The sequence below is a fragment of the Dryobates pubescens genome, chromosome 24 (genome assembly GCF_014839835.1).
Source record: "Dryobates pubescens isolate bDryPub1 chromosome 24, bDryPub1.pri, whole genome shotgun sequence".
NCBI lineage: Eukaryota > Metazoa > Chordata > Aves > Piciformes > Picidae > Dryobates > Dryobates pubescens.
The window spans coordinates 16,877,070-16,896,214 of NC_071635.1; the positions used below are offsets into that span (position 1 = coordinate 16,877,070).

Genomic DNA, 19,145 nt, shown 5'->3' on the forward strand with positions numbered 1-19,145 from the left:
GCCCTGCCCGGGGCAGCTCTGCTGGGCACTGCCAGCCTGCTGCCATCTGGAACAGGATGGGGAAGGAAGGTCAGGGAGCAGGGACAGGTCTGGCAGTGCCAGGGGTGGGGGCTGTGGGCAGGAGCCAGCTGATGGGCCCTGACCAGAGCCCTCACCCAGCAGGTGCCCAGCTCCCCAGCAGGTGCCCAGCTCCCCCCCAGCTCCCCAGCAGGTGCCCAGCTCCCCCCCAGCTCCCTCCCAGCTCCCCAGCAGGTGCCCAGCTCCCCCCAGCTCCCTGCCCAGCTCCCTGCCCAGCTCCCCCCCAGCTCCCTGCCCAGCTCCCCAGCAGGTGCCCAGCTCCCCCCAGCTCCCTGCCCAGCTCCCTGCCCAGCTCCCCCCAGCTCCCTGCCCAGCTTCCCCCCAGCTCCCCCCCAGCTCCCTGCCCAGCTTCCCCCCAGCTCCCCCCCAGCTCCCCCCCAGCTCCCTGCCCAGCTCCCCCCCAGCTCCCTGCCCAGCTCCCTCCCCAGCTCCCTGCCCAGCTCCCCCCCAGCTCCCTGCCCAGCTCCCTCCCCAGCTCCCTGCCCAGCTCCCCCCCAGCTCCCTGCCCAGCTCCCTGCCCAGCTCCCCCCCAGCTCCCTGCCCAGCTCCCTGCCCAGCTCCCCCCCAGCTCCCTGCCCAGCTCCCTGCCCAGCTCCCCCCCAGCTCCCTCCCCAGCTCCCCCCAGCTCCCTGCCCAGCTGCCCCCCGGGTGCCCAGCAGGTGCCCCGCGGTGCCCAGCCTCACCAGAAGATGCCAAGCTCCTTCCTGCGTTTGATGTCTCTCTTCAGCTGGCAGAGGGAGCACATGGGGCAGCAGCCCACGGTGAGGACGTCCCTCAGGATGGATCCCTGCGGAGCGAGAGCCTGGCACCCACAGCCCCCTGCCGGCCCTGCAGCCCCCTGCCCGCCCCCTGCCCAGCCCAGCCCTGCAGCCCTCCTGCCTCCCACCCCCAGCTGCCCCCTGCCACCCCAGCAGGCTGCCTGCCCCCAGTGGGGGCTGGGAGCTGGAGGGCTGTGGTTGGAAGGGCTCTGGCTCAAGGCAGGGCTGCAGGCTTTGGAGGGGGTTTCCCTGCCCCACCCCCCAGCCCTGTGCTGCACCTCGGGGACCCCTTCCTCCTTCCTTGTGCCCCCTACCCCCAGCCCTGCTCCTCACCTCGGGACCCCTTCCTCCTTCCCTAGCCCTGCTCCTCCCCTCGGGACCCCTTTCTCCTTCCCCACCCCTGCTCCTCACCTCGGGGACCCTTCCTCCTTCCCTGCCCCATCCCCACCGCCCACAGCCCTGCTCTTCCCCTCGGGACCCCTTCCTCCTTCCCCACCCCTGGTCTTCACCTCGGGGACCCCTTCCTCCTTCCCTGCCCCATCCCCACCCCCCAGCCCTGCTCCTCCCCTCGGGACCCCTTCCTCCTCCCCTGCCCCATCCCCACCCCCCAGCCCTGGCGGTGAGTGGCAGCAGGGCGGCCCCCGGCGGGCACTGACCGGGATCCTGTATTTGGTGCGGTACAGAGTCCTCATGGGCACGCTGGCGCCACACAGGCAGCACTCCCCCATGTCCCCTGCCACCTGGCAGCCCAGGCAGAGGTAGCAGCACATCCCACACAGACCTGTGGGCAACCAGAGGCAGCCTCAGCTGAGGGCTGCAGAGAGAGACACAGGCAGGGCTGGCACCTCAGGGCAGGGGTGCTGGTGCCCACACAGCAAGGGGGGTGCAGCTGGGGGGGTGCCAAGGGAGGCAGGAGGAGGAGAAGGAGGAAGAAGAGGAAGAAGAGGAGGGGGAGAAGGAGAAGGAGGGGGAGAAGGAGGAGGAGAAGGAGAAGGAGGAGGAGAAGGAGAAGGAGGGGGAAAAGGAGAAGGAGGGGGAGAAGGAGGAGGAGAAGGAGAAGGAGGTGGAGGAGGAGATGGAGAAGGAGGAGGAGAAGGAGAAGGAGGAGGAGGAGGAGAAGGAGAAGGAGGAGGAGATGGAGAAGGAGGAGGAGAAGGAGAAGGAGGGGGAAAAGGAGGGGGAGAAGGAGAGGGAGGAGGAGGAGGAGAAGGAGAAGGAGGGGGAGAAGGAGAAGGAGAGGGAGGGGGAGAAGGAGAGGGAGGGGGAGAAGGAGAAGGAGGGGGAGAAGGAGAGGGAGGGGGAGAAGGAGAAGGAGGGGGAGAAGGAGAGGGAGGGGGAGAAGGAGAAGGAGGGGGAGAAGGAGAGGGAGGGGGAGAAGGAGAGGGAGGGGGAGAAGGAGAAGGAGGGGGAGAGGGAGGAGGAGAAGGAGAGGGAGGAGGTGAAGGAAGGAGGAGGTGGAGGAGGAGGAGGAGAAGGTGGAGGAGGAGGAGGAAAAGGAGGAGGAGGAGGAGGAGAAGGAGGAGGAGGAGGAAGGAGGAGAAGGAGGAAGGGAGGGAGGTGGAGGAGGAGGAGGAGAGGGAGAAAGGGGGAGGAGGAGGAGAAGGAGGAAGAGAAGGAGAAGGAGGAGGAGGAAGAGGAGAAGGAGGAAGGGGGAGGGGAAGGGGGAGGGGGAGGGGGAGGGTACTCACAGACACTGCAGTCGGAGCAGCAGTCCATCAGCCCCGACTGCCACTCGCCCACCTGGGGGGTGACAGTGAACTGCGGCTGCACTGTGATCACCTGCTGAGAGGCCATGGCCCAGGGGGGCTGCACACCTGCAGGGGAAAGCCACAGTCACAGCTGCCAGGGTGCTGGGGGCTGGAAGGGAGCCCTGGAGAGCTTCCAGTGGCAGCCCCTGGCAGAGCAGGAGCAGAGGATCCAGCCCAGGGCACACAGAACACAGCCAGCCAGGGCTGCAGAGGCTCCACAGAAGGAGACTCCACAACCTCTCTGGGCAGCCTGCTCCAGGCCTCTGGCAGCCTCCCAGCCAAGAAGTTGCTCCTGATGCTGAGCTGGAAGCTCCTGGGCTGCACTTTCCATCCCTTGCCCCTTGGCCTGTGCCAGGGCACAGTGAGCAGAGGCTGTCCCTGTGCCTCCCTTCCTGCCCCCCAGCCCTCAGCTCCTGAGAGCCATTGCTCAGCTCCCTCTCAGCCTTCTGCTCTCCACACTCAGCACCCCCAGGGCTCTCAGCCTCTCCTCCCCAGGCAGTGCTGCAGTCCCTTCAGCAGCCTTGCAGCCTGCCTTGGCCTCTCTGCAGCAGCTCCCTGTCCCTCCTGAGCTGGGCAGCCCAGGGCTGGAGGCAATCTTGCAGGGGAGGTCTCAGCAGGGCAGAGCAGTCACAGACTGCATCACCTGGGAAGGGATCCTCCAAGGGCATCCTGTGCAAGCCCCTGCAGGCAGCAGGCACAGCTCCAGCTGCAGCAGGCTGCCCAGGGCCACAGCCAGGCTGAGCTTGAAGGGCTGCAGGGATGGAGCCTGCAGCACCTCCCTGGGCAGCCTGTGCCAGAGTCTCTCCAGCCTCCCTGTGCAGAACTTCCTCCTGAGCCCTGCCCCAGCCTGCTTGCAGCCCCTGCAGGGACTGGCAGCTGCTCTGGGCTCTGCCTGCAGCCTTCTCTTCTGCAGGCTCAACACCCCCAGCTCCCTCAGCCTGGCCCCACAGCAGAGCTGCTCCAACCCCCTCAGCATCTTGCTGGCCTCCTCTGGAGCCTCTCCCTCAGCTCCAGCTCCCTGCTGTGTTGGGGGCTCCAGAGCTGGCCCCAGCCCTGCAGGTGAGGTCTCCCCAGGGCAGAGCAGAGGGGCAGGATCCCTCTCTCCAGCTCTGGCCCCAGACCTGCAGGTGAGGTCTCCCCAGGGCACAGCAGAGGGGCAGGATCCCTCTCTCCAGCTCTGGCCACCCTGCTTTGGGTGCAGCCCAGGCTGCCCTTGGCCTCCTGTGCTGCCAGTGCCCAGTGCTGGCTGCTGCTCAGCTGCCCATGAAGGATCCAGCAGCAGCTGGAGGCCACCATGGCCTTGCTGCAGCCCTGGCAGAGCTAAGCAGTGGTTTTGCTGTCCCTTGTTCCTGGGGAGCAGAGCCCAACCCCCCCTGGCTGCAGCCTCCTCTCAGGGAGCTGCAGAGAGCAAGGAGGTCTCCCTCAGCCTCCTCTGCTCCACACTCCCCACCCCCAGCTCCCTCAGCTGCTCCTCCCCAGCCCTCTCCCCCAGACCCTTCCCCACCTTTCTTGCCCTTCCCTGGCCCTGCTCCAGCTCCTCAAGCTCCTTCTGGCAGCCAGGAGAGGATGACCTCCAGAGCTAAACTGATCAGGACCAAAGCAGAGCAGCCTGGCTTGAGCTGGAAGGGACCTTAAAGACCACTGAGCACCCAGGCCTGGAGGGGTTCAGAGGTGCTCTGGCTGTGGTGCTGGGGGCTGTGGTGCTGGGGGCTGTGGTTCAGGGCTGAGCCTTGCAGGCCAGGGGCAGAGGTTGGAGCTGGGGCTCCCCAGCCTCTGTCCCAGCCTGAGTGCTTCTGTGGCTCTGCAGCCCCCTCTGGGATGGGGCTGGGGCCAGCTGGGTGCTGAGGCCCTGGAGCAGGCTGCCCAGAGGTGCTGTGGGGGCTCCAAGCTTGGCATTGTTGGCAGCCAGCTTGGACTGAGGCCTGGAGCAGCCTGGGGGTGGAACTGGATGGGTAGGAACCAAGCCAAGCCAGGCTGGGACTGCAGGCTGGGCTGATGCCTGCCCCAGGGAAGGCACAGAGCTGCTCACAGGCTTGAGGGAAGGAGAGAGAAGGCCTTGGGGGTGCTGGGGGGGGGGAGAAGCTAAGCAGCAGCCAGCAGGGAGCACTTGCAGCCCAGAGAGCCAAGCAGAGCCTGGGCTGCAGCAGGAGAAGTGTGGCCAGCAGGGCCAGGGAGGGGATTCTGCCCCTCTGCTCCACTCTGCTGAGCCCACAGCTGCAGCTCTGGGGCCAGCTCTGCAGCCTCTGTGCCAGGAAGGCTCTGGAGGGGCTGGAAGGTGTCCAGAGCAGGGCCAGGAGGAGGAGCAGAGGGCTGGAGCTGCTCTGAGCACAGCCTGAGAGAGTTGGGGTTGTGCAGGCTGCAGAGGAGAAGGCTCCCAGGAGACCTTCTGGTGGCCTCCCAGGAGCTGCAGGGGGCTGCAAGAGAGCTGGGGAGGGACTTTGGAGGGGGTGAGGGAGGGCTAGGAGTGGGGGGGCTGGAGCAGAAGTAGAAGTGGGGAGCTGGAGCTTGGCTGTGAGGAAGAAGTTGTTGGCCAGGAGGGTGGTGAGAGCCTGGCCCAGGCTGCCCAGGGAGGTGGTGGCAGCCTCCTGGCTGGAGGTGTTTGCAGCCAGGCTGGAGGTGGCTGTGAGCAGCCTGCTGTGAGGGGAGGGTGAAGGGACAAAGGTGGCTTCCACCTGCTGCTGCTGAGCCCTCCCTGGGGCAGGGCACCCAGCTCTCAGCAGAGACCTTTGGAGCCAGGCAGCTCCACCACCCATGGGTGCAGCTGTGGGCACAGCAGCCAGTTCCTGCAGCAGCCACCTCCTGTCCCTGCCTCTCCCTGCAGCAGCTCCCAGGAAATGGGCAGCAAGCTGCAGGCAGCTCCCCAACACTGCAGGCAGCTCCCCAGGCCCTGCAGGCAGCTCCCAGCCCCTGCAGGCAGCTCCCCAACACTGCAGGCAGCTCCCAGCCCCTGCAGGCAGCTCCCCAACCCCTGCAGGCAGCTCCCCAACCCCTGCAGGCAGCTCCCAGCCCTGCAGGCAGCTCCCCAACACTGCAGGCAGCTCCCCAACACTGCAGGCAGCTCCCCAGGCCCTGCAGGCAGCTCCCCAACCCTGCAGGCAGCTCCCCAACCCTGCAGGCAGCTCCCCAGCCCCTGCAGGCAGCTCCCAGCCCCTGCAGGCAGCTCCCCAGGCCCAGCAGGCAGCTCCCCAACCCTGCAGGCAGCTCCCCAACCCTGCAGGCAGCTCCCAGCCCCTGCAGGCAGCTCCCCAACCCTGCAGGCAGCTCCCCAACCCTGCAGACAGCTCCCCAGCCCCTGCAGGCAGCTCCCCAGCCCCTGCAGACAGCTCCCCAGCCCCTGCAGACAGCTCCCCAGCCCCTGCAGGCAGCTCCCCAACCCCTGCAGGGACAGCAGAGAGGGACAGCAGAGAGGGACAGCAGAGAGGTACCAGAGAGGGACTCCAGAGAGGGACTCCAGAGAGGGACAGCAGAGAGGTAACAGAGAGGGACAGCAGAGAGGGACAGCAGAGAGGTACCAGAGAGGGACTCCAGAGAGGGACTCCAGAGAGGGACTCCAGAGAGGGACTCCAGAGAGAGACACCAGAGAGAGACACCAGAGAGGGACACCAGAGAGGGACTCAAGAGAGGGACAGCAGAGAGGGACAGCAGAGAGGGACACCAGAGAGGGACCAGAGAGGTACCAGGGAGGGACACCAGAGAGGGACACCAGAGAGGGACCACAGACGGACCAGAGAGGGACAGCAGAGAGGGACTCCAGAGAGGTGCCAGAGAGGGGCAGCAGAGAGGGACAGCAGAGAGGGGCAGCAGAGAGGGACATCAGAGAGGGACACCAGAGAGGGACCACAGAGAGGTGCCAGAGAGGTGCCAGAGAGGGGCAGCAGAGAGGGACCAGAGAGGGACCAGAGAGGGACTCCAGCGAGGGGGCAGAGGGCAGGGAAGGCCATCTGGGAGCAGCAGCAGGGGCAGGGGAGCAGCAGCAGCAGGGGCAGGGGAGCAGCAGCAGCAGCAGGGGCAGGGGAGCAGCAGCAGCAGGGGCAGGGGAGCAGCAGCAGCAGGGGCAGGGGAGCAGCAGCAGCAGGGGCAGAGGCAGGGGAGCAGCAGCAGCAGGGGCAGAGGCAGGGGAGCAGCAGCAGCAGGGGCAGAGGCAGGGGAGCAGCAGCAGGGGCAGGGGAGCAGCAGCAGCAGGGGCAGGGGAGCAGCAGCAGCAGGGGCAGAGGCAGGGGAGCAGCAGCAGCAGCAGGGGCAGGGGAGCAGCAGCAGCAGGGGCAGGGGAGCAGCAGCAGCAGGGGCAGGGGAGCAGCAGCAGCAGGGACAGGGGAGCAGCAGCAGCAGGGGCAGGGGAGCAGCAGCAGCAGGGGCAGGGGAGCAGCAGCAGCAGCAGCAGCAGGGGCAGGGGAGCAGCAGCAGGGGCAGGGGAGCAGCAGCAGCAGGGGCAGGGGAGCAGCAGCAGCAGGGGCAGGGGAGCAGCAGCAGCAGGGGCAGGGGAGCAGCAGCAGGGGCAGGGGAGCAGCAGCAGCAGGGGCAGAGGCAGGGGAGCAGCAGCAGCAGGGGCAGGGGAGCAGCAGCAGCAGGGGCAGGGGAGCAGCAGCAGGGGCAGGGGAGCAGCAGCAGCAGGGGCAGAGGCAGGGGAGCAGCAGCAGCAGGGGCAGAGGCAGGGGAGCAGCAGCAGGGGCAGGGGAGCAGCAGGCCCCCAGCAGGCTGCCATGCCAGGGGCAAGGCTCCCTGCCCCGCAGGCGAGGAGGGAAGGCAGCCGGGCAGCGCCGGGCACAGGCAGCGCCGGGCACAGGCAGCGCCGGGCACAGGCGGTGCCCACGACCCTCCCCTGCCCTCCCTGCAGCCAGGCAGCAGCCTGGGGCAGCCTCCAGCACCTCTTCCCCTCCTGAGCGGTGCCCCGGCCCCGGCACAGCACCCTGAGTGCCACCCCCCAGCCCCCCAGCCCCGTGGGGATGGCTGGGGGGCACCAAAGGGCTCCCCGGGGGCAGGCAGCCAGCTGCAGCCACAGCCTGGGGCCAGCCACCACCTCCCCTGCCCTCTGCTCTCAGCTGCCCTGGCACTGCTCTGCTCTAGCTCTGAAGGGGTTCCCCAGGGAGGGGAACATCCTCTGCACCCTGCTGAGACCCCACCTGGAGCTCTGTGTCCTGGGGGTGCTGGGGGAGGAGAAGCTCAGCAGCAGCCAGCAGGCAGCACTGGCAGCCCAGAGAGCCAAGCAGAGCCTGGGCTGCAGCAGGAGAAGTGTGGCCAGCAGGGCCAGGGAGGGGATTCTGCCCCTCTGCTCCACTCTGCTGAGCCCACAGCTGCAGCTCTGGGGCCAGCTCTGCAGCCTCTGTGCCAGGAAGGCTCTGGAGGGGCTGGAAGGTGTCCAGAGCAGGGCCAGGAGGAGGAGCAGAGGGCTGGAGCTGCTCTGAGCACAGCCTGAGAGAGTTGGGGTTGTGCAGGCTGCAGAGGAGAAGGCTCCCAGCAGACCTTCTGGTGGCCTCCCAGGAGCTGCAGGGGGCTGCAAGAGAGCTGGGGAGGGACTTTGGAGGGGGTGAGGGAGGGCTAGGAGTGGGGGGGCTGGAGCAGAAGTAGAAGTGGGGAGCTGGAGCTTGGCTGTGAGGAAGAAGTTGTTGGCCAGGAGGGTGGTGAGAGCCTGGCACAGGCTGCCCAGGGAGGTGGTGGAAGCCTCCTGGCTGGAGGTGTTTGCAGCCAGGCTGGAGGTGGCTGTGAGCAACCTGCTGTGGTGTGAGGTGTCCCTGCCCATGGCAGGGGGCTGGGGCTGGCTGAGCCTTGGGCTCCCTTCCAGCCCTGCCAGCTCTGTGCCTCTATGATCTCTGCCCCCTGTCCCCCAAGAGCTCCCTAGCCAGCAGCAGTGCCCAGCTGGCAGCAGTGCCCAGCCCAGCCCCACGTACCTGAGAGCTGCCCTTGCCCAGCAGACGCAGTTCCTGCTCCTGCTCCTCACCCTTTATATGCTCTGGGTGCTGCCTCGGCGACCTCTGCCCCCTCTGCCAGATGACTCTCTGCCTTCAGTGCCACCTTGCACAACTGCTGCAAGCCTGCTGCTGCTGCTGCTGCTGCTGCTGCTCCTGCAGGGCTCCTGCTGCCCCCCACCCACCCCCAGGCTCTGCCAGGGCCTTCCAGAGGGGAGTTTGGGTTCGGGCTCCTGCGCTGCCCCGAGCCAGCTGCTGCTGCCATGGAGCCAAGGCATGAGACTGCTCTGGGGGGGAAGGGACCCTCAAAGCCCCCCCTGTCCAACCCCCCTGAAGCCAGCAGGGCCATCCCCAAGCAGAGCAGGCTGCCCAGAGCCCCACAGCAAGCTGAGCTGCAGTGCTTCCAGGCATGGGGGCAGCCCCCAGCTCTCTCTGGCAGCCTGGGACAGGCTCTCACCGCCCTCAGGGGCAAACATTTCTCCTGCTCTCCCCTCTGGCTCTCCCTCTCTGGGGTTCAACTCATACCCCCTGGCCTGGCACAGCAGGCCCTGAGACAGACTCTGGCCCCAGCTTGCTGAGCAGCCCTGGAAGCCCTGCAAGGCCTCCAGAAGGTCTCCCTGCAGCCTTCTCTTCTCTCTCCAGCAGCCCCAGCTCTCCCAGCCTGGCCCCACAGCAGAGGCTCTGCAGCCTCTGAGCATCTCTGTGGCCTCCTCTGGAGCCTCTCCAGCAGCTCCAGGTCCTTGTGCTGGGGGCCCCAGAGCTGCCCCAGCCCTGCAGGGGAGGGCTGAGCAGAGCAGAGGGCAGAATCCCCTCCCTGCCCCTGCTGCCCACACTGCTGGGGCTCAGCCCAGCACAGCCTTGGCTTCTGGGCTGCCAGCTCCCCTTGCTGCCTGCTGGGGAGCTGCTCCTCCCCCAGCACCCCCAGGGCCTTCTCCTCAGCACTGCTCTCTGCCCCTTCCCCACCCAGCCTGGCTCTGTGCTTGGCACTGCCCTGAGCCAGCTGCAGGACCTTGCCCTTGGCCTGGCTGAGCTTCAGGAGGTTGCCTTGGGGCCAGCTCTGCAGCCTGCCCTGGATGGATCCTTCCCTCCAGCCTGGTGTCCCTGGCAGGCTGCTGAGGCTGCCTTGCTCCAGCTGCTTGCTGAGCCCAGCTCAGGTCCCCTCAGCTGCCCCAGCAGCAGGGAGCCTCTGGCAGGGCAGGCACAGAGCTGCTGCTCCCCCAGCACCCCCAGGCTGCCCTCTGCCCCTTCCCCACCCAGCCTGGAGCTGTGCTGGGCTCTGCCCTGCCCCAGGCACAGGACCTTGCTGGCTGCCAGCCCTCACCTGCCTGGGGGAAGCTCCAGCTTTGCCCTGGAGCCAAGGTTTGCCCTGGGGCTGAGCACAGAAGCCTCCTCCTGTGCACCCAAGGCCTCTGTCTCTCAGGGGGGCACTGAGCTGCCCCCCAGGTGCTGAGGTGGGGGAAGCAGGAGAAGGGTGGGGGCAGGAGTGAGACAAAGAAAGGCAAGGAGGCAAAAAGCTCTTTATTGACTGCTCAGGGAGAGGGAGAGAGCAGCCCTGCACCATCAGCTCCCCCAGGGAGGGGCTCCCAGGGGCTCCTGCCTGCAGGGAGGCTGCTGGAGGCATCTGCAAGGGGAGAGCAGAGCAGAATGAACCAGGCTGGAAAAGGCCTCAGAGCTCATCCAGTCCAACCTCCCCCCAGCACCAGCTGAGCAAGTCAGCCATGGCTCCAAGGGCCTCAGCCAGGCTCTTCCTGAACCCCTCCAGGGCTGGGGACTCCACCACCTCCCTGGGCAGCTCATCCCAGTGGCCAATTCCTCTGGCTGGGAACAACTTTCTCCTCCCCTCCAGCCTCAACCTTCCCTGACACAGCTTGAGACTGTGTCCTCTTGTTCTGCTGCTGGGGGCCTGGCAGAAGAGCCCAACCCCCAGCTGGCTCCAACCTCCCTGCAGGGAGTTGCAGAGAGCAAGAAGGTCTCCCCTGAGCCTCCTCTTCTGCAGGCTAAGCAACCCCAGCTCCCTCAGCCTCTCCTCACAGGGCTGTGCCCCAGACCCCTCCCCAGCCTTGTGCCCCAGACCCCTCCCCAGCTTTGTTGCCCTTCTCTGGACACCTTCCAGCAGTTCAACCTCTTTCCTACCCTCAGGAGCCCAGAGCTGGACCCAGGGCTCCAGCTGTGGCCTCAGCAGAGGAAGAGGAGGGTGAGGCAGTGGGGCTGTGGCACTCTCTGCTCCCCACCCCTCCCAGTCCTGCCCCTGCTCTCCTGCCCAGGGTTCCCAGCAAGGTTTTGCTGCAGGGCAGCTCCCAGCAGCCCAGGGTCTCAGCATGGCCTGGGCAGAGCTCCCAGGCTGCAGAGCCTCTGCCCCTGCAGCTGCCACAGGAACCTGCAGGGCTCAAAGCCTTGGGGAGCTCCTGCAGCCCCCTGCAGGGGGAACTCAGCTTGCCCAGGATGGTGCCCAGCTGGGGCTGGGAAGCCTCCAGAGACTCCACCACCCCTCTGGGCAGCCTGCCCCAGCCCCCTCCCCCCACATCTCCTGGTCCTTGAGGAGGCCACTCCAGCCCCCTGCCCAGGGGTAAGTTCCCCCCACTGTGTCCTACAGCAGCTTGAGGCTGAGGGAGCCTTCAAGAGCCAGCAGCTGCAGACCCCCAGGGGGTGCAGAGAGGGCCCAGGGGGTGGCCTGGGCAGTGCATTGCATCCCCCCAACTCCTGCAGCCCTTCCCCCTGGCTGCAGAGGCACCTGGCTGCCCTGCCCCCTGCCCCTCTCCCCCAGGGAGCTGCCCCAGGGGGACCTGGAGCTGCCCATTGGGACCTGGAGCTGCCCCAGGGGGACCTGGAGCTTCCCCAATGGGGACCTGGAACTGCCCCAGGGGGACCTGGAGCTGCCCCAGGGGGACCTGGAGCTTCCTAAGTGGGGCTTGGAGCTCCCCAATGGGGACCTGGAACTGCCCCAGGGGGACCTGGAGCTAACTAATTAGGGCCTGGAGCTTCCTAACTGGGGCTTGGAGCTCCCCAGTTGGGACCTGGAGCTGCCCCATGGGGACCTGGAGCTAACTAATTAGGGCCTGGAGCTTCCTAACTGGGGCTTGGAGCTGCCCCATGATGACCTGGAGCTGCCCAATTGGAGCCTGGAGCTCCCTAATTAGGACCAGGAACTAACTAATTAGGCCCTGAAGGTTCCTAACTGGGACCTGGAGCTGCTCCATTAGGGACCTGGAGCTCCCTAATTAGGACCAGGAACTAATTAGGGCCTGAAGCTTCCTAACTGGGGCTTGGAGCTACCTAATTGGGACCTGGAGCTGCCCAATTGGAGCTTGGAGGTCCTTAATTAGGACCTGGAACTAACTAATTAGGGCCTGAAGCTTCCTAACTGGGACCTGGAGCTGCTCCATTGGGGCCTGGAGCTCCCTAATTAGGACCAGGAACTAACTAATTAGGGCTTGAAGCTTCCTAAGTGGGGCTTGGAGCTAACTAATTAGGGCCTGAAGCTCCCTAATTAGGACCAGGAACTAACTAATTAGGGCCTGAAGCTCCCTAACTGGGACCTGGAGCTGTTCCACTGGGGACCTGGAGCTGCCCAATTGGAGCTTGGAGCTCCTTAATTAGGACCTGGAGCTAACTAATTAGGGCCTGAAGCTTCCTAACTGGGAACTGGAGCTAACTCATTGGGACCTGGAGCTGCCCAGTTGGAGCCTGGAGCTCCCTAATTAGGACCAGGAACTAACTAATCAGGGCCTGAACTTTCCTAACTGGGACCTGGAGCTGCCCCAGGGGGACCTGGAGCTAACTAATTAGGACCTGGAGCTGCTCCATTGGGGACCTGGAGCTGCCCCATGGGGACCTGGAGCTAACTAATTAGGGCCTGAAGCTTCCTAACTGGGGCTTGGAGCTAACTAATTAGGGCCTGGAGCTGCCCAGTTGGAGCCTGGAGCTCCCTAATTAGGACCAGGAACTAACTAATCAGGGCCTGAACTTTCCTAACTGGGACCTGGAGCTGCCCCAGGGGGACCTGGAGCTAACTAATTAGGACCTGGAGCTAACTAACTGGGACCTGGAGCTGCTCCATTGGGGACCTGGAGCTAACTAACTGGGGGACCTGGAGCTGCCCCAGGGGGACCTGGGGTGGGTGTGATGAAGGCTCAGGTGTGCTGGCCTGGCTCCCAGGCAGGGCTGGGTGAGGCTCTGGCTGCCTGTGGCTCTGTGCCCAGCCCAGGCTGTACCTCCTGTGTGCTCTCCCTGCTGTGTGCTGCTGGCTGGAGCTGTGCAAAGCCCTCCCCGGGTCCCCTGCCCACCCTGTCCCCTGGGGAGCATCTCCCTGCTGCCCCTGCTGGGGGAGGCCAAGGAGCAGAGCTGCCTCCCTCCACAGCCAGGCAGGAGGGGGCAGGAGGGGCCCCAGGGGCCAGCTGGCAGGGGGGGAGGCTGTGTGGGGCCAGGCCAGCCCTGGCAGCTCACCAGAAGATGCCTATGGCCCGCCGGCGGTTGATGTCCCTCTTGATCTGGCACAGGGAGCACACAGGGCACCAGAGGGTGACACAGAAGTCAGAGCACAGGGAGCCCTGCCAGGGAGAGAGGGGTTAGAGGGGCTGGCTGTCCCCAGACAGCCAGACTGGGCTGGCAGGTCATGGAGGGATGGAACAGCAGCAAGGGAGAAGTCAGCTCAGGGGAGGGAGCTCAGCGTGGGGAGGAGAAGGCTCCCAGGAGACCTTCTGGTGGCCTCCCAGGAGCTGCAGGCAAGCTGGGGAGGGACTTTGGAGGGGGTGAGGGAGGGCTAGGAGTGGGGGGGCTGGAGCAGAGCTAGAAGTGGGGAGCTGGAGATTGGCTGTGAGGAAGAAGTTGTTGGCCAGGAGGGTGGTGAGAGCCTGGCCCAGGCTGCCCAGGGAGGTGGTGGAAGCCTCCTGGCTGGAGGTGTTTGCAGCCAGGCTGGAGGTGGCTGTGAGCAACCTGCTGTGGTGTGAGGTGTCCCTGCCCAGGGCAGGGGGCTGGGGCTGGCTGAGCCTTGGGGTCCCCTGGGCTAGGGGAGGGGAGCTGAGGCCAGGTCAGTGGAGTGAGTAAAGCCAAGCAGAAGAGGGGCTCCATCCCCCCTGGCCATGGCAGCACATCTTCAGCCACCTCACAGTCACAGGCTGCAGACAGGGAGACTCCAAGGGCTGCTTGTCCAACCCCCTGCAGCTCCAGGGGCACATGCAGCCTGAGCTTGAATGTCACCAGGGATGGAGCCTCCACCACCTCCCTGGGCAGCCTGGGCCAGGCTCTCACCACCCTCCTGGCCAACAACTTCTTCCTCACAGCCAATCTCCAGCTCCCCACTTCTACTTCTGCTCCAGCCCCCCCACTCCTAGCCCTCCCTCACCCCCTCCATAGTCCCTCCCCAGCTCTCTTGCAGCCCCCTGCAGCTCCTGGGAGGCCACCAGAAGGTCTCCTGGGAGCCTTCTCCTCTGCAGCCTGCACAACCCCAACTCTCTCAGGCTGTGCTCAGAGCAGCTCCAGCCCTCTGCTCCTCCTCCTGGAGAGTAGGAGTAGAAATAAGAGCTGGAGCAGGAGCAGTGCCTCAGGCTGCTGCCCCCCAGGGATGAGGCTTCCACCACCTCCCTGAGCAGCCTCTGCCAGTGCCTGGCAGGGAAGAATCAGCTCCTGAGGTCCCAACCTGAACCTGATCCAGCCTGGGATCCTGGATTGCTGCAGCTGGGAAGGACCTCCAGGATCCAGCAGTTCCAAACACCCCCCTGGCACCAGGCCAGCCACCCCCCCCTGGCACCAGGCCACTGATCACTCTGGCACCAAGCAATGACCACTCTGGCACCAGGCCAGCCACCCCCCTGGCACCAGGCCAGCCACCCCCCCTGGCACCAGGCCAGCCACCCCCCCTGGCACCAGGCCACTGACCACTCTGGCACCAGGCCACTGACCACTCTGGCACCAGGCAATGACCACTCTGGCACCAGGCCAGCCACCCCCCTGGCACCAGGCCAATGACCACTCTGGCACCAAGCCACTGTCCACCCCCACCCCCCCCCCCCCCCCCCCGGCACCAAGCCAACCACGCCCCTGGCACCAGGCCACTGACCACCCCCCCCTGGCACCAGGCCAGCCACCCCCCCTGGCACCAGGCCAATGACCAATGACCCCCCTGGCACCAAGCTAATGACCCCCTCTTGGCACCAAGCCAATGATCCCCTCTTGGCACCAAGCCAACCACCCCCCCCGGCACCAAGCCAATGACCACTCTGGCACCAGGCCAATGACCACTCTGGCACCAGGCCAGCCACCCCCTCTTGGCACCAGGCCACTGGCCACCCCCCCTGGCACCAAGCCATTGACCACTCTGGCACCAAGCCAGCCACCCCCCCCCCCCCCCTTGGCACCAAGCCAGCCACCCCCCCCCCCCCCTTGGCACCAAGCCAGCCACCCCCCTCCCGTGCCCTGTGCCCCTGGCACCACGCAGGGTCTGAGATGGGCAGTGCCAGAGGGGCTGGGGGCAGCTCAGCCTGGGGGCCCTGGCGCAGGGGGCGAGGAGGGGGCTGGCACTGACCGGGATGTTGTATCTGGTGCGGTACAGGGTCCTCATGGCCATGCCAGTCCCACACAGGCAGCACTCATTCATGTCCCCTGCCACCTGGCAGCCCAGGCAGGGGTAGCAGAACATCCCACAGCAGCCTGGCAAGGGGCAGAGAGGGCAGCAGCTGAGGCTCCGCCGGCACGGCGGGCAGGGCAGGGGGCAGGGCAGCGGCAGCGGGGGCAGGGGGTGCCCGGGGGGGTGGGCAGCCCCGGGGGGGGGTGGGCAGCCCCGGGGGGAGGGGTGGGCAGCCCCGGGGGGGGGCACTCACAGACACCACAGTCGGTGCAGCAGTCGCCCAGCCCTGTCTGCCAGGTGTTCCTGGGGGCCACGCCGCCGGCCTGGGGCTGCAGGGTCACCACGGTGGGCACGGCCATGCCAGCTTGCATCCTGGGGGGGATTCAGGCTGTGCCTAGGAGGGAGAAACAAACCCCCCCAGGTGAGGGACAGGAAGGGGGAGAAGGCAAAGAAACTCCCCTGGGGGGGTTAGAAAGGAAAGGAAGCAGAAGTTCTGAATCAGGGAAGCACAGAAGAGAAGAGGAAGCTGAGAGCAGGCAGGCAGAGGGGGACCTGGGGGTGCTGGGGGAGAGCAGCTGAACAGGAGCCAGCAGTGTGCCCAGGGGGCCAAGGAGGCCAAGGGCAGCCTGGCCTGGGTCAGGCAGAGTGTGGCCAGCAGGAGCAGGGAAGTCCTTGTGCCCTGTGCTCAGCACTGCTGAGGCCACAGCTTGAGTCCTGTGTCCAGCTCTGGGCTCCTGAGGGTAGGAAAGAGGTTGAGCTGCTGGAAGGTGTCCAGAGAAGGGCAACAAAGCTGGGGAGGGGTCTGGGGCACAGGGCTGGGGAGGGGTCTGGGGCACAGCCCTGTGAGGAGAGGCTGAGGGAGCTGGGGTTGCTTAGCCTGCAGAAGAGGAGGCTCAGGGGAGACCTTCTTGCTCTCTGCAGCTCCCTGCAGGGAGGTTGGAGCCAGCTGGGGGTTGGTCTCTTCTGCCAGGCCCCCAGCCCCAGAACAAGAGGACACAGTCTCAAGCTGTGCCAGGGGAGGTTGAGGCTGGAGAGGAGGAGAAAGTTCTTCCCAGCAAGAGGAATTGGCCACTGGGATGAGCTGCCCAGGGAGGTGGTGGAGTCCCCAGCCCTGGAGGGGTTCAGGGAAGGCTTGGATGTGGCACTTGGAGCTATGGTCTGGCTGTCAGGAGGGGCTGGGGATGAGGTCCCAGGTTGGACTGGATGAGCTCTGAGCTCTTTACCAACCTTCTTGATTCTGTGATTCCTCTCCTGAGAGGAGGCTGCAGCCAGGGGGGGTTGGGCTCTGCTCCCCAGGAACAAGGGCCAGGAGGAGAGGCAATGGCCTCAGGCTGCCCCAGGGGAGGCTCAGGTTGGAGAGGAGAAGAAACTTCTTCCCTGCAAGGGTTCTGCAAGCCTGGCCCAGGCTGCCCAGGGAGGTGGTGGAGTCCCCATGGCCGGAGGTGCTGAGGAGGGGACTGGATGTGGCACCTGGGGCCAGGGTTGGGTGGCCATGGTGGGGCCGAGGGCTGGCCTGGGTGACCTCAGAGAGCTTTGCCAACCCACCCCAGTCCTGTGGCTCTGTGCCCTGCCCTTTCCCTCAGCTTCCAAGCAGCACCAGGCCCCTGCCAGCCTCCGCTGCACCCCAGCAGGGCTGGGCTGGGGCTCAGCCTGAGGCGGTGCTGGGGCAGCTGGGTGCTGGATGCTGAGTGGTTTGAGCCAGGCTGGGCTGGGCAGGGGCACCCAGCAGCCCTGGGCTCACACTTCCTCCTGAGAGAGCCCCAGGCAGGGCAGAGCCTGCAGCACACCTGCCCCTGCAGATCCTGCCTGGGATGAACAGCAGCTCTGAGCCTGGAGCCCGGCCCGGAGCCCAGCCCGGAGCCCAGCCCGGAGCCCAGCCCAGAGCCCAGCTTGGAGCTGAGCCCAGCCCAGCCCAGCCCAGCCCGGAGCCCAGCCCGGAGCCCAGCCCAGCCCGGAGCCCAGCCCGGAGCCCAGCCTGGAGCTGAGCCCAGCCCGGAGCCCGGCCTGGAGCCCAGCCCTCGCCTGCCTGTGGCCCTGCAAGCAGAGCAGCCTCACAGACAGCTCAGCACAGCTCCCAGGTCCCCAGGGGCAGCACAAACCTCTGTGCCCCACTGCCCCCCGGCCGAGGCAGCGCCCCCGGGGCCCCGCTGCGGGCACCCAGGGCAGCTTCCCCTGCCGGCTGCACCGGGGGGAAGGAGCTGAGAGGGCAGCACCTTGCAGGAGCTCTTTATTCAGGCCAGGAACCAAAGCCTGGCTTGAGCTGGAAGGGACCTTAAAGACCACTGAGCCCCCAGGCCTGGAGGGGTTCAGAGGTGCTCTGGCTGTGGTGCTGGGGGCTGTGGTGCTGGGGGCTGTGGTTCAGGGCTGAGCCTTGCAGGGCAGGGGCAGAGGTTGGAGCTGGGGCTCCCCAGCCTCTGTCCCAGCCTGAGTGCTTCTGTGGCTCTGCAGCCCCCTCTGGGCTGGGGCTGGGGCCAGCTGGGTGCTGAGGCCCTGGAGCAGGCTGCCCAGAGGTGCTGTGGGGGCTCCAAGCTTGGCATTGTTGGCAGCCAGCTTGGACTGAGGCCTGGAGCAGCCTGGGGGTGGAACTGGATGGGTAGGAACCAAGCCAAGCCAGGCTGGGACTGCAGGCTGGGCTGATGCCTGCCCCAGGGAAGGCACAGAGCTGCTCACAGGCTTGAGGGAAGGAGAGAGAAGGCCTTGGGGGTGCTGGGGGGGGAGAAGCTCAGCAGGAGCCAGCAGAGGAGCTGGGGAGCAGAGCCCAACCCCCCCTGGCTGCAGCCTCCTCTCAGGGAGCTGCAGAGAGCAAGGAGGTCTCCCTCAGCCTCCTCTGCTCCACACTCCCCACCCCCAGCTCCCTCAGCTGCTCCTCCCCAGCCCTCTTCCCCAGACCCTTCCCCACCTTTCCTGCCCTTCCCTGGCCCTGCTCCAGCTCCTCAAGCTCCTTCTGGCAGCCAGGAGCCCAAAGCTGAGCCCAGCCCTCAAGCTGTGGCCTCCCCAGTGCTGAGCCCAGGGGCACAATCCCTGCCCTGCTCCTGCTGCCCACACCACTGCTGCTCCAGCCCAGGCTGCTGCTGCCCTCCTTGCCCCCCTGCCCACCCCCTGCCTCCTCTGCTCCTGAGGTCTCTCCCAACCCTACCAACTCTGTGATTCTGTGGGGACTCCACCAGCTCCCTGGCAGTCTGTGCCCTGCCTGCTGCTGTTCAGGAGGGGCTGCCTGGGGGTCTCTCCCCCAGCTCTGCCCTTGCCCCCTGCCCTTTGGCCGCTGGCTTTGCCTTTTCTTTCTAGGAAGAGCAGCTGGGGGGTGGCCAAGCTCCGCCCAGCCAGCTCCGCCCAGCCAGCTCCGCCCAGCCAGCTCCGCCCAGCCAGCTCCGCCCAGCCAGCTCCGCCCAGCCAGCTCCGCCCAGCCAGCTCCGCCCAGCCAGCTCCGCCCAGCCAGCTCCGCCCAGCCAGCTCCGCCCAGCCAGCTCCGCCCAGCCAGCTCCGCCCAGCCAGCTCCGCCCAGCCAGCTCCGCAGCTCACAGGCCGGAACAGAAACCGAAACGCAGGGCTCGCTGCGGGCAGGGTGGGGGCTGGGGGAGACAACCCTCCCCCTTCCACCCCTTGCTGGAGAGCTTCCTTCCCAGGCAGCTCCTGAGCTCACAAACCAGAACAGAAAGTGAATGAGGAGGGGGCTGGGGGCTACAACCCTCCCTCTCCATCCCTGGCTGGAGCTGTTCAGCTCACAGCCCAGAACAGAAAGTGCAAGGAGGAGGGGGCTGGGGCTTGGGGGACACAACTCTCCCTCTCCACCCCCGGCTGGAGCTGCTCAGCTCACAGCCCAGAACAGAAAGTGAATGAGGAGGGGGCTGGGGGCTACAACCCTCCCTCTCCATCCCTGGCTGGAGCTGCTCAGCTCACAACCCAGACCAGAAGGTGAAGTGAGGAGGGGGCTGGGGGACACAACTCTCACTCTCCACCCCCGGCTGGAGCTGCTCAGCTCACAGCCCAGAACAGAAAGTGAATGAGGAGGGGGCTGGGGGCTACAACCCTCCCTCTCCATCCCTGGCTGGAGCTGCTTAGCTCACAGCCCAGACCAGAAGGTGAAGTGAGGAGGGGG

General features: G+C 66.5%; 2 protein-coding genes across 2 annotated transcripts; both read right to left on the bottom strand.

The window, feature by feature from the left end:
• Positions 1 to 757: 757 nt before the first annotated feature.
• On the bottom strand, positions 758 to 2,630 carry LOC128898487 (placenta-specific gene 8 protein-like). The gene is made up of 3 exons (XM_054172678.1): positions 2,525 to 2,630; positions 1,493 to 1,617; positions 758 to 865 (listed from the first exon to the last, which is right to left on the bottom strand). The coding sequence occupies exons 1-3, from the start codon at positions 2,628 to 2,630 to the stop codon at positions 758 to 760; spliced, it is 339 nt and encodes a 112-aa protein (XP_054028653.1).
• A 10,296-nt stretch (positions 2,631 to 12,926) lies between these two features.
• Positions 12,927 to 15,420, bottom strand: LOC128898486 (placenta-specific gene 8 protein-like). Its single transcript, XM_054172677.1, has 3 exons — positions 15,303 to 15,420; positions 15,008 to 15,132; positions 12,927 to 13,034 (listed from the first exon to the last, which is right to left on the bottom strand). Exons 1-3 carry the CDS (start codon positions 15,418 to 15,420, stop codon positions 12,927 to 12,929), a joined length of 351 nt encoding a protein of 116 aa, XP_054028652.1.
• Between the last annotated feature and the right edge of the window lie 3,725 nt (positions 15,421 to 19,145).